Source organism: Dermacentor variabilis, chromosome 11 (assembly GCF_050947875.1).
Source record: "Dermacentor variabilis isolate Ectoservices chromosome 11, ASM5094787v1, whole genome shotgun sequence".
Classification (NCBI taxonomy): domain Eukaryota; kingdom Metazoa; phylum Arthropoda; class Arachnida; order Ixodida; family Ixodidae; genus Dermacentor; species Dermacentor variabilis.
The window spans coordinates 47,687,595-47,701,970 of NC_134578.1; the positions used below are offsets into that span (position 1 = coordinate 47,687,595).

At 42.5% G+C, this 14,376-nt stretch overlaps 1 protein-coding gene across 1 annotated transcript in view; it reads left to right on the forward strand.

Moving 5' to 3' along the window:
- Window positions 1-294: 294 nt before the first annotated feature.
- Window positions 295-14,376, forward strand: part of LOC142563240 (uncharacterized) — a 93,747-nt gene continuing 79,665 nt past the window's right edge. Inside the window, exons 1-2 of the mRNA XM_075673792.1 lie at window positions 295-434; window positions 10,165-10,301. Of these exons, the coding sequence (XP_075529907.1) occupies window positions 344-434; window positions 10,165-10,301 (228 nt within the window). The 5' untranslated portion in view covers window positions 295-343. The remainder of the gene's footprint in view (window positions 435-10,164; window positions 10,302-14,376) is intronic.

The window sequence follows — 14,376 nt, forward strand, 5'->3', positions numbered from 1 at the left end:
ACCGCGGTTATTACGGTATGCCTCGGATGCTTTAAAAGCCAAGATTAGCCCAAGGGATGACCGTGAAATTAATAATCTCGTACTAAGACTTGAACAGACGCCAGAGGCCAACTTAGGACGCGATGACGTTCGTGAAGAACTTTTCTCTGCCACATGGTTTAGCAAATTGCCGTGCGTCATTCGACCGATTCTTCTTTTTCGAAGAAATGCCGGGCGGAAACATTTCAATAGAAAATTTTGTTAGTTCATTGCTACCGGCATATTTACCAGGAATTCAATTTACCTGACATGTAGGGCAACACAATGAGAAGGCCCAATATATACCCCTGCTTCATCAAACGTGATGCGAAAAGAGTTGTGGACCATGCATCAGCATTCTCTCACTGCTTTATTGGCCTTTCTGCAGTGTGTGGTGATACACATTGCAAGAGGGGGTAAGTTTAATATTTGTCTGCGTTTGTCTGCGTTTAATATTTGCCGGAGTTACATGCATCAGCTAAACTCAAAAAGACACTTACACTTATGTTTTCCAACGCGGCTGAATGCAGAAGCATTTCGAGGTCTTCCTGATGGTGACTCGCTTTAGGAAACGTAATGTGATTGCATTCACATTGCCATTCACGTTAATCCTGTACCTCGGCCTCGTTCGTGTACTTGCGTGGACGTCCTAAGGAACCGAGCGCTGATACTGATGGAGACGTCGGAGTCGAAGGTTTCTCCATCGGAGTGCAAGAGACAACTCACAGAAATCATCACACCGACAGGCAGTGGGCCAGTGCTTTCAGCGCCTTCGCAGAGGAAGAGGCAGTATAGGAATGCCGGCATGATGAGAGGCATCGGAACCTGGTGTGGAAGAGGACGACGACGAGCACGCCACCACTTGCACGGGTGCGTCGGTATGACCACGTGACCTTTAGTACCATTTTGCACTTAACGAGTGATATTATGCTTTCGAATTATAGATCGAATGAATTTCCTAATCATGCTAATTTGGACCTGAAAGAATGCCATACCATACCAAAGACATTAAATAGCACGAAATCTTGAGAAGAATAGAAGGGCCGGAGCGCTGTGGTCTTCCCCGTATTACTCTGACTGTATTGCGCTGTTCAAAACATTGAATAATCAAAGCTGTATGACATTTTCATCAACGTGTTCACTTGACATTCTCTTACATGTCGGAACTAAGAAACTGAGGCCTTCCATGTATGCTCGCTTTGTATTTTCCCCAATATACTTGTTAAAACTTTGCTTGACTGTTTCCAAATCCCATTTTTTTCTTTCAAAAATACCAGCTATTCAAACCCAGCAGCTATACTTTTTTCCCTAAAACAACGTATTTTACATCGCAATACATTCGCTATTATAAAGTACAAATTGCGTTGTAAATAAACGCAATCATTCTTCCTTTTGATTTTATTTAGGATTTGTTGGTTTGTCGATAAGTCACTTGTGTTATTCGTAATTTTTTTGTTACTTTTGCCATTTACCAATTCCTTAAATTCATTCACTGTTACATACGTACTGCTTTTAGGTTATCGTGTTTGTGCATTATTATGTAAACACTTTTTATGTATCACACCTGCTATGACCTCTCTCCAAAATCGCGGTACCCATAAAAAATATAATTTTATTATAATTGAAGCTTACAAAGAACGATGCCAGAGTGCTTCGTGTCTGGGTAACCGATATCTGTATATTTTGTTGAATGCTAGGGGAATAGATTGGGTAGATCAAAGGGTCAATAAAGTGTGGGTCGCTCGTCAACATGTGTGAAAGGGAATGAGAAGGATGATGAATGGCATGGAAACGGAAAGAGCTTATGTAGTGGGAAGAAACTGGCTGGAAGCCTTAATGCAACACTGTGTCATCAGATATTTTATCTGTCTGCCAGCAATGTGAGAACAGCCTGCGACTATGTTGCTCACAATCAGAGCCTGAAAGCTCGTAAGCTATGTCACAGCACCGCGAAATGTCGAGTTCCTGAGCCCGCAGGACTATGTGCTAAACGCTTAGGCCACCCTATGCATTTCGCTTTTATAGTGCCGTCCTCTGTAGAGGTGTTAGCATGCTTTCATATGCATGAAAGCGAAGCCTTCCCTGGACACGCTCTCAGACAATGGTTGCCATGGCTCCCGCAGTCTTGTCGAATAGTGTATAAGCGACTCTACAGTTGTAATGAGCCAGTATAAACGTACATGAATCTGTACATCCCTGCGGTGGTAAAAACCATGCCCACTATCTTGGCACGTTTACGAGCACTGACAAACTCGACGTCAAAAATTGGCTTCACATGTATGAGCACATCAATGAAAATAACAGGTGGGATCAACCCGCCGCGGTTGCTTAGTTTCTATGGCGTTGGGCTGTTGAGTACGAGGTCGCAGAATTGAATCCCCGTCATGCCGGCCATATTTCGATGGGGATGAAATGCGAAAACACCCTTGTACTTAGATTTAGGTCATGTTAATGAACATGAAGTGGTTCAAATTTCCGGAGTCTCCCACTAGGCTTGCCTAGTGGGAGACTCCGGAATGATAATGATAATGATAATGATAATCAGATCGGGGTTTTCACACGTGAAACCTCACAGTTTTGAACAGGGGCGATAAGACCTTTATGTAGGCCACCGTTATCTTGTTTCGAAAGGCACAGTAAAAGTCTGCTTTCACACACAAGCTAGGAAGTTGGGAGCAAAGTAACAAAGAACTCCTATGACCTTCTCTTGAACAGGTTAATCGAACGAGCTGCGAAGAAGGAACTTGGTTTTCGCACCGGACGTCAACCGTACACCTAGGAGGTTCTTGCCCTTTGCCTCAAAGTCGACGAGCTAATGCCGAAAGAAAACGGATACCATGCACTTAAGGGCATAGCACATGCCGTTTTTAGCCTTCTCATGTAGAAGAACTTCACCAAGATCGAAGGCATCATAAATGAATGCCTGCGTTTCGAAGAACCTGAATGCGATCGCATTATGCATCAGTATACCCGTCTTCCAAATGCAGCCCACTACAACCTCGTGTGAAGACCAATCATCGCCTCAGTCGAAGAGCTTTGCGCGCATCATTCGCCGAGCGAGAGAGGCCGCATCGCTGGTTAGCTCCCACACATATGTCCCTAATGATTTTAGACCTCGGTTTCCCTCATCTAGTCCATATTTCGCGAAGAGCTGGTGAACCTTGGTGTTCCCTCCGTTTGCTCCGTCAACTGATGCGACGCCTTTATTATTGTCCCGGCTCTGCGGAATCAGTGCGGATCATAGCAGTTTTGTAATCCAGTGGAATGGCGAACACCAGAGCACATGCCCATTTACTTTACTTCAGGAAGCCAGGACCTCTCAAGCTGTCTATACAGCTTTTTCCCTGGCTGTCCTCGCAACACCAGTTGCGGAAATAAACCTTCAAATCAAATCAAATCAAAACTGCCAACGTGTTAGCCATTTTCTCGCCCCTGCCTCAACACGATTCGCGATGTAATACGGCAAATAATTTCATTCTGATAACCTACGTCTTGCGCGAGTCGATTTGAAGTTGTGCCTGCAAATTTCTCAGCATCCTTTAACCGCACAACTCGCACCTGTCCTCTACTGCGTTTTTTCTTTCCTTGGTACCTTTTCAGTAACTTTAACAACATCGGTTATCTGCCTTTCGCCTTACATGCCATATCGCGCTCTGTTATTGCTTCCTGATATCAGCTGCCGTCCTGATGTCACCCTTTTACAGTGTACGAACGTTATTCCTAACATATTTTGTTCCTTCGCATGTTGTGCATGGTCCTAGTTCCTCGGGCATTCAAAGGGGTACCCAAAATAACCGGAGTTCTTTTTAAAAAACCATGTAGTTATTTATTTCTTACAAAAAAGCCTTATCACCTTCAAATTACTTTCTCTTAGAGTTAATACCTTTGTACAAAGTGCGATTTCATTCTTCGAAATATTTCAAAACTCGTCTGTTTTGATAGCCTAACAACTGGGGAGGTATTCTGTAAGAGTCCACCTAGTGGACTCTCCATTTCGACCGCTGCTGATTGGATGGAGGTGCACGAGGGAGCAGTATGCGAGCGGCCCTAGCAACTTGTCCACTAGGTGGGCTCTCACAGAATACCCCCCTCTCTCCTCTCTCGTTTTTCCCTCACCTCTTCTACGTCGTGAAATCGCACTCCTATCATGTTCTTTATTTGAGGAAAAAGAAAGTGGCAGGGAGTGAGGTAAAATGCCGACGTCTCTTACTCATTTGACCTCGGTCAGTGCGACCTTTTTTTATTTCCTAAAATGAAGAAGAATATGAAACCAGTGCGATTTCGGGACGTAGAAGAGTTGAGGAAAAAACAAACAAACGAGAGAGCAGTTATGAGGCCATCAAAACAGACAAGTTTCAAAAATGTTTCGAAGGATGGAATCACGGGTTCGGTAAATGTATGAAGGGTAACGAAGAGTACTTTGAAGGTGATCAGGTTACTTTGTAAAAAATAAATAAACTTAGCCTTTTTGGAAGAATTCCGGTTTCTTAGCCGGAACCCCACGAATTTGTTATTCTCCATATTTCGATCCCGTATGTGAGTACCGGTAGAATGCAATGACTGTACATATTTCTTTTCATAGATAGTAGTAACTTGCCCGTCCAGATTTCTTAGTCTCGGCCGAGCACTCTCCATGTCATGTTCAATCCTTTCTAAGTCAGTGATCAAATCAGTAGTTCGGTGGCATAATAGGGAGGGAGAACATTGAATTTGGCAAATCGAACTACCAATTTCGAATGCTTTCCTAGGCGACTACATTTCCAGGGTTCAGATGGAACCTGAAATTTACAAGAAAGGTTTCAGTGAACCGGCGGGGCTATACTAGTGCAAGTTCAGCCAAACTAAGAAGGCCCACAGACCTGCAGCAAGACATTTCCTAAGCAGAACAGGAATTGGCCCCACTGGTGTAGCATTTAGCAATTATCTCCCTCATGACTCTTGGAATAAAGAATATCCAAAGCTGTACAGAAGAACCACTGAAGAAACCCTTCCATTTATTCTGTTAGATCTAGTGGAGAAATGCTGGCTTCAAATTAGAGCTAGCATTCTTGCACCAAACTTCTTTTTCGTTTTACAGCTGCCGCTGTCTCAGGATAGTTTACTCGTTGTATGAATAGATAGTTCACAAACATCCCCTACTGCACTGAGTTACCCGCCACCTATGGAACACTGCAATGGCACCACACTTTACTGGCTAGATACTGCATGGTACATCCCACCGTCTGCAAGGATTTTAGATGAGTGACTAGCATGTTAGGCATAAGTATTCCAGATGTCTACAGGTTCTCGACCTCACCCGCTCCCTGGGCGCGCTTCGGCACTACCGTTAATTGCTGCGAAAATCGTAAAAGCCCGCCATTCCGGCCAGAACCAAGCATTTACTGCGGCTTTTGCTGAGGTGCAGCGGACGCTTCACCACTTGCGAAGCACAGCCACCAGCATTTGGTCTTCTCACTGAACCTTGGCTTGGGAATGCTGTTCATTGCTATTACGAGTGCGCAGGTGTTTTGTAACAAACACTTAATCATGTGTTTGGTTTCATGACTTTGAAATAACTTTATGGAGTTGCTGTTCACAGTGGTACTCATCATGCCGATTCAGACGCAGCACGTACGTCTACGATTTTGCCTGGGAAAATTTCGCGTCGAAACCGCTCATGTTCTCTGTGTTCCCTCCGGTGGTCGCAAAACGTAGTGACTACTGCAGTGGCCTTGTTCGCCGAGCAGAGACCTTCAGCTTGTCTCTGATGGCATCTTATTCTTCCTTTAGGGATTTTTAAAGCGAAGCTTTCTTCATGAACCCCCCTGCGCCCCTCTTGCTGACCGTGCCTGCCTACTGCGGCTGCTTCTCGCGCGTTCTCGCCTAATTGCTGCGCTACGGCGGCACCATCTTGGAGCGATAGTTCACGCTACTTCGTTCCCAGCCGTGGAAGGTGGATGAGGGAGCCGGCGTGCGCATTTGGGTCGTTGGCTGCCGGTGAAGACGGCGAGAAGGCCGCGATGCGTAGAGCCGCAATGAGACGGGATAGAGGACACTGTCTAGAGAGTAGCATATGCGTCGGCAAGGGGAGGTTGGTTGCCCGTAAAAATGGCGCAGAAAGCAAACTTGCCTGTTTCACCTTCAATGCTGTTCTTTGGATTTAAAAGCGGACCATATTCTTTGCTTTATGCATAGAGCTTTCGGTTTCACTCTGCACTCAAAGTGGAAAAACACAAACATGTGTTTGAGGGCTCCTTATGCATAGTGGAAAGCTTCATTGCATGCAGATTCCAAAAGGGCACGTTGGCTCACCCGCAGTTTTTAATGTTTATACTGTTGCTATACAGGGTGGTAAGGTACACAGAGACTAAGCTTGTTGCAAAACAGTTAGGAGCTTGTTGCCGAAGTTTCGACGCCTGTTGAACACGGCGAAAACATAAGTTTGACCGTCTTTCCCTTGCGTGCACTATCTTGTGCTCTCCACAATTTTGGTCCTAGAAAACCGTTTCTAAGCGTTTTTGTTTCAATAATTTGTGTTTATCTTGAGAAAAGCAACTGCAATACTTAAAGGTGACAAAAAATCACTGTTCCGTATTGCAATAAATTTGAAGTTAACCTGTTTATATTTGAATTTATTTTACCCGGCTTGTTTGCTATTGCTGGCCATATATAGAAGTGTGACTGAAAATCTGGCTTTTGCGCTGTGTTTCTGGTATTTACTTTTCTATCGTGTTAGCTCTCAATGAACAAACTGTACTTATGCATCTACGACTACTCAGCGCCAAATGAATTTCGAAAGAAAGGTCCGGGAAATACAGCTTCTTTATTATTCCTAGAAAATGTTTCAGAGACTTTTAATAAGCCCCGATATATAAAGAACGAAACTACAATACTCAAATAAAAATGCTGAAAATAAGACTAATATATATGTCTTGCTTGATACATGAAGAGAAAGATTACAAGGAAATAGAATGAAAGTTGTGTAACAACATCTCGATATAAGGAAACCCCTTAGTGGGCTGAAATGTATTGCCTAAATATGTAAAAAGGAGGGAAGCATTAGGCTGAAAATCGGGTGATAGTTGTTGCGTACATTAGAATTTAACATAAAAATCTAAAATATCGCCATATAAAGATGCATTATTGTATACGTTCTCATTGCTTTCTGAGGATACGGTTATGTAAGAGTGATTGAAGCTAACCTACACTCTGACATCTTCAGACAACCGTCATTCTTGTGAAGAGAACTGCAAAGAAAAACGAAAGCAAATTGCTTATTGCATTGTTTTTGCCGTAAACGTTCTGCGATTTAAATCGTACCGTAGTGCATTGACAGCGTTTATCACTGTTGCCAACACAACCGAAAATAACCGCACAGGTATAAACAAGAGATTTCATCGTCCATTTACATGTCTGGCAAAAAAGAACACTACAACATTGCGGCTTGGCCACACATATCCGTGAAGAATAAGCAGCAGGCTTGTTCGACCTTGAAGAATCCACCCAATTTGCAGCGAAGCCTTATCTTTAGAGTAGTTGCAGCAATAAATTTGGTTGGCTCTAATTTATTTGCACACTTTAAAGAGTTGCCCGCACATGAGTGTACACTGATGAATGCAAAACCACCCACTTGTGCACGTTACCCAACCTGTGCTATGTTTGAGATTGGTGGTAAGTCTTGTTATACCGAGGCTGCATGCTAAATTTGGCAGAGCCCGAAAAACCAAAAGATATACGCTCTGGAAAGTTGAGTGCACAATGTATTGCCGAGGCTGTAAATAATCCAAGCTATTTCAAATTTCTCCGAACATAAAGAATAACGTGCCCATTATTATCATCAAATGGTAATTTCCTATACCTTAGGGCTCCATCGGGACACTGCAAAACATACCTTTACTGACCAGATATTGCTTCGAGCACTTGCTAAATTTTTTTGAAGGGGTTTCCTTGAACCCCTCCCCCTCCTTATGCATTTGGGGTACACTCAAAACTTCCGTACTGTTTCATCATATTTGCTGAATTCTGTCTCGGTGCCGATTGTAGTTATCCCAGGGCAGGGGAATAATTTTTTCGTCATATGTAAGGCACACTCGTGACGCTATATAATACTTGCGTAATTAGCTTATGGCGACGGCTACAATTACATAATAAAATCATACATTTGTCTAGACAATGTGCATCATGTTGTCCTTGTCTTCGCCAAATGTAAACATAGCTCTTTGTTTAGTTAACCAGGAAATTGAAAAAAAAACTACAAATTTTTATCATGAAAGTAGGAAAGTACAAAGATTCAGTGAATAGTTAGAAAGGTTCTATTAAAGCCAAGAACATGACTGTCGCGACACATATTAAACATAAAATTTCCATGATTTTCGCTAAACTTGAATTACTGCCTTGTACAGTTGTTTTAGGGCTCTGGGAAATATTGCGAAGAAAGGCAGTACGGTCCTTGAGAAGCTTTACCAATTAAATTCCTACAAAAGCTGTAATTAACCTATACTCAATATATATCGTTCCTCAATCCTAACATGCTACCTACTTAGGTGATATATAAGCACTGTTCCTTGTATAGCTCACCGCGGAGACTAGGGAAATAGAACTACATGCGTCTTAAAATGTGCAAAAACTGAAAGAAGACGAGGAATCTGTAATTATTTTAAAGCATACAGTTACGAGATGTACTTGAAATGTTTAATATGAGTCACATGTGAAGTTTCTCCCGGTTCCTGTAACTGTGAAGTATCTCCCCTTGTTTGTCCTTCCATGAAGGTAGGAAGTGTTTTATAGTTTCATACGATGCGTTCCCACGGGCCTAGAACGAGGTTAGTTAACCCCTAAACGACACACACAGGTACTACAGTTTTTGACTTCCTATTACCCGAAACATTTCGCACGTTTATGTAAATGATAAATGACAGGGGTGACTTAGGTATTTTTAGAAAGCTTTGAAAACTGACATGCTATTTTCGAGCTCCTGTAGTTGCCTCAAGTAATGTGCTGTAAAATTATAATTGAGTAGCTACACAAATTTCTTATGGCAGCCATCATCAATACAGTTTTTCAGGTTTCTATGGACTTTGTACAACAATAAATGAGACGTGGATAAAACGCGCACTCTAAATTCGCTCCATGAGAAGTTTCAGAACATGAAATAGAATGTATTCGAATAGAAAACAGAATGTGTTGCCATGTTTCACACAGTAAAAGTTAATATGCCTGAAGATTGCTGATTCTCCTGGCAGCAGTGAGCAATGCCAAAAGCTTACCGGTAAAACACGGCCAGTAATGGAAGGCTAAATGAAGTTTTCGCCAATATTTGTGATAGGAAAGAACAATATACGTTTATAGTACGAACTATGGCAAATCCACTACGAACATGAGTAAGATGCCGCGTCCTCAATGAATATATAAGAATTGTACAGGTGAAAGACCGTAATTTCAAGCATACCTTACATACGCTCTTGAACAAAACGAGAACACGCTAAAAGCGGGAGCCAACGCTTCGATAAGTGGACAGCTGGCGACATATGCATTCCTCGAGGTAGTATATATAGGTAGAATTCCTCTAAAGCGGAGAGAGAGAGTAAGGGGGGGGGGGCAAGGCAAATACCCAGGGTGTGTTAGCGGCGAGGCTATATAATTTAAAAGAAAGGGGTGCTATTCAAGGTCGGTGATAGAATTTGCCGCAGTGCCATGTTTCAGCCGACCATGTGTTGTTTCGTGGTATGGACCTGGACGGACGGACGGGGGGGCGGGGATTATCTGCTCATCTGGACGCGAGTCAAATGTCGTCTCTCTGAAAGAAAGAATAAAAGAAGCGGCAGAAATTGGTGCTCGTGAAAAAGATCTCTAAATACATGCAACATATAAATAAAATATAAAATATTCGTGATGCCGTCGTTTTCTGATAAGAGACTGTTTATTGCCAGGCGGAGAGCCACTATTCTTCAAATTATGAAGTGGCTTTCACGAGTATCAAATGGCTGGGCAATTTTATAGTATTTACAATATCTACGAAGTTCTAGCGGTACCTACGTGATTCGCTTTTTTAACGATGACGTGTTCCTGCAGGTCGACGAAGATATCTTAAATACGTTTCTGTAGAACATAGTTGCGTAATAAAATTGAAACATTGTTGCTAGCACTAAAATGAATTTTCTTTTCCAGATGATCGACGGCCGACAATTGGAGAAGGGATTACTGTAAACGCCTCTATCTTCTACGACAGTCAGTACTTCACGAAATTTAAGGAAAGAGTAAATGGTACAAATATAACGGACTACTTAACCATGTTAGCCCATGAGGTACAATTACCAAACTTTCCAGTTACAGCGTAAGCTGTTATGCACTCATAGAAACAGCCGTTTCGGTTTGCGATGGTGTCATCATCATCATCACCATCATCATCATCATCATCGCATCGTACCACTTGCCTTACGATGTGAAATGCCCGCCGCGGAGCGTGCATACGTTAGCCCTTTGCATTGCAGTTGCATATTATTACACCCACAAAGTTTCTCACTATAACAGCTAGAGGGAAATCCGGCGCCACCGTCTATAAGAGTTTCTTAAGGGGCCCCGTGCCGTCGTGGGAATGACGGTATATGTGTCTGCGACGCCTGTGTTAGCTGGCATTCTAAAAGGCTTCGTCTACGTGGATATGGCTACACAAATAACGCATTCTTGAAGTAAAATCTTCATAAAAATGTTTCCATTTACGCAAATTGCATCTTTACTCACCTACAATGCATGACAAAGGGAAGTAAAGCAAGAACAGAGGACAAACTGTTTCAAACTGAGCGCGAATCTTGTCGTATATCCTCCAACTTTAGCAGCCCGCCGGCACTTTTTATGTTTCATATAATTGTACATCCAATAACAAGTGCTCATAGTTAGACAAACCATGTTTTTGTGTAATAATAAATCTAAGACAGCTTTTTACGTGCAGTTTCAGTAGAATATGAATCATTGTGACAGACGGAACGGTGCTTGCCTGGCTCTCCGAGAACGACGAAAATCCGAAGTCAAAATATACCGGCATTCCCATGCATACCACAACGCAGCAGCGCCAGATTTGCCTCTAGTTAATATAGCGAAAAACTCTATGATTACATCAGGAGGCACCTCACGTAGTAGTTGCACAGGTAGTTGTACAAGCTCGGTAGGGAAGTCTTGAGGAAGAAAAGGAAGATTATGGAGGATTATAAATGTTGATCTAATAGGAAACTTGCATGGAATACAAGAATAATTGGGGTTAGCTAGGTGACCGTTTTCTACCATCCCGATTAAAAATGCCATTAAATTATCGTCATCATTAGCATTGTATTGTGCCTTTGACACAAGATGTGACGCGCGCCGCATAGCATCGACACAAACGCACTTTGAACAAGCATACTGCACCAGGTGCCCCGACATGTAGGCGTTGCAAGCTGGGAGTAGCTTCATTTACATGCTTATTTAGGCGGTTCGCATGTCAAAAAGGGGAGGGTATATTACAGGCCAATATGAGAATAACAGTTGGTACGATAATATTACGAGCATGAACAACCAGCACACTTATACATCACACAAAAAAGCAGCACATGCAAAATATATATTTATTTAGGTGTCAGTAACGAATGAATTTCCGCAAAACATGTAACCGTGGGAATAGTCACAGGAGAGAAATATAATTACATGCCTATTCCATAACAAACCTCACTGGGTGGCACAATATAGCATCATGCCTGATTATGGGCATATAGTCACGTTTGATACTTAGTCGCTGGATTGGTGCGGCATATTGGAAGGTGCTGGATGCTATATATGGACTACTCCACTGCATAGGAAAAAAAAGAAACTTCGAAGAAACCAGAGAATTTCTTTGGCCCTCTTCACAGCTGTTCAAGAACAGAAAATTTCACAAAACAGAACAGTAGTTCAATAAAATTTTAGTGCTTCTAAAAACGGTTGTACATTTATCAGTAATCTATGCTGTCAGCCAGGAAAGTTTTTCTGTGGCGATACACTAAGGCCGCCGTAACCATTTCCTCAATTATAGTCGCGTTCGCACACTTCAGGCTTGCAGGGGCTTGTGAAATTGGCATGGCTATCGTTTTGTCAGTGTTGGGAATCACCCTGTGCCTTTTAACTCGACGTTTAATATTGGTTCAGGACATCGCGCGCGTACAGCCAACATTATTTATCAAAAATGGGAAGGCAAATCTCTTGAGAAGAACGCTGTCCTTTCGGCGTTGCCGAGCCAATTAAATCTTTGTATTCGTTGTAATGTGCGCCATGGAAGTCTTAGGAAACCGCCTATAAAATTGTGCAATCAGCGGTATTTCGGTAATTTTTGTTCTAATGAAACCCCCCAAGAATAATACATTAGGTGTGATGCATGTATGTCTAATAAAAATAAATAAATGAAAAAAATGAGATGAAACAAATAAATAGAATATACAATTTCCGAATATGTGCAAGATAGGCGAAGCTGACAGGAACCGAGGCTAATCTTAAAACACCAAAATCACTCCACCCTAATAAACTTTCAACACGCATTCGGTCTTCTTATGTAACATTGACGACATACACCGTTTTTAGGTTTTCTCAATTGCAATGTGATCTGCTGCGTCGCTTGCAGAAAATAGAAGTACGGACAACTCCGCCATACCATGGCACAGACGCTAAATCCTTTTGTTAAGTGATCAATTGTGCACCCGAAAAGGGCACACACGGAACCCCTTAACAAGAGCACATCAAAGCACTTATAGTTAACGCTGTGTTAGAGGGGTAAATTTTATTCAGGAGGGATTTTCTAGGAGGGATTTTCTAGATTTTCCAACAACTAATATGTTGTTGGAAAGGCGTTGACTGAAAAGGAGCACCTACCGCGTACATTCATGAGGCAACCTGGTAATGCACCCGGTTGCTCACCTTGAGGAACCCTTATGGTGTGGGTTCTATTCTGCTGAGCATTACAGAAATTTAAGCATTTTTTTTTCGTCACTACAGAGAGGCAAATTTCCAGCGCTACCAACAGTTACCTACTTTGGCGTCAAAGACGTTCATCGAAGAGCGCCACAGACCTGCGGTCGAGTACACAGTGACCCAGCTTGACAACAAATAGCTTTATTGAAGATGAACACAGACCGAGTGGCACATAGCGAGTGCTCCAAGTGAGCGCAAAATAGTTCCTTGAAGAACGGTACTTGCCCGTTCCCGGGTCATGAACGACCCATGTCAGTGTGAAGGAGGTTCGCTGAAGAGCGGCACGTATGTCGACACGGCCACATACTTTGATTGTTCGGTTGCTTCCGAACTCTGTTACTTCAACACTGCAGCTAAACACGCTACCCATTCGACCGCGAACTTCCGGTGACCAAGGTAGGCGGCATAATGGCTAGGTAGACAAGCACAGCACCAGGAATGTGTGTGAACGGTGCTGAGAATGCTAACGGAATCATAAACGCCTTACACGTTGTAGCCTTTGTATTAAAGGTGCTGGGTATCGATCCCAGTGTGCAAAACGTAAGGAAACATTTGAATGCGCAGTCATACGGAGTTGCTAAACGAATCCGATATTGGTAACGTCTACAGATAGCGTTATTTAGGACAATAGACTTATACTTATCTCGCGAGAATATTGCCTTAAGTCATAAATTTCAAACGGCGGGCACCTTACGCAAGGTAAAATACTAGAACAAATACGGCGAACTGCTGGTATCACAGTACGATCCAGCTAACTCCAACAACAACGGGCGTGCTTCAGGCATCAACGAGTAGAGACCAGTATCTGTGTTTTGCGACCAACAAGTTCTGGTGCCAATGATTGATTTTATATCGAACATACAGCCGTCCGACTAGCCCGCAGCAAGTACCATTGGTCCCAGCGTTAATGAACATTTCGTAAATGCACTGTTTTATGGCTGGGAGGCACTGCAAGACGCCTGTTTTTTTGCAAAAAGAATATATTATAGACTGGTATTGACAATTACCGCTTATCGCTTATTTGTCGCGAAAGCAGTAACACATGAAAACGCACATAAGCAACAGACATGACAACAATATTAGCAAGCCCTTGTGAGGCGCTGCTTATCTACTAAAATTTTTCTTCTGTAAAATTTATGTATAGGAAGGTATTTAAGGACGTGATCTTTCTGTCAGCTTGTCAACACGAAAGAGAATAGCTTATATGCAAAAACAAATATGTATTGCACTGTTTATTGGTGTTAAGTTAAAGGTGCACCAAAACAGCAATATTGACTAGCATGGCTATTGTCTCCGTACTTCTTGAAAATATACAAAATATTTTGCTATTGGATGCTCTAGAAGCTGCCACTTATTATGCTACATGCAAACCCTAAAACTTTGGTTTCATCACGCACAAGATAACCGCTC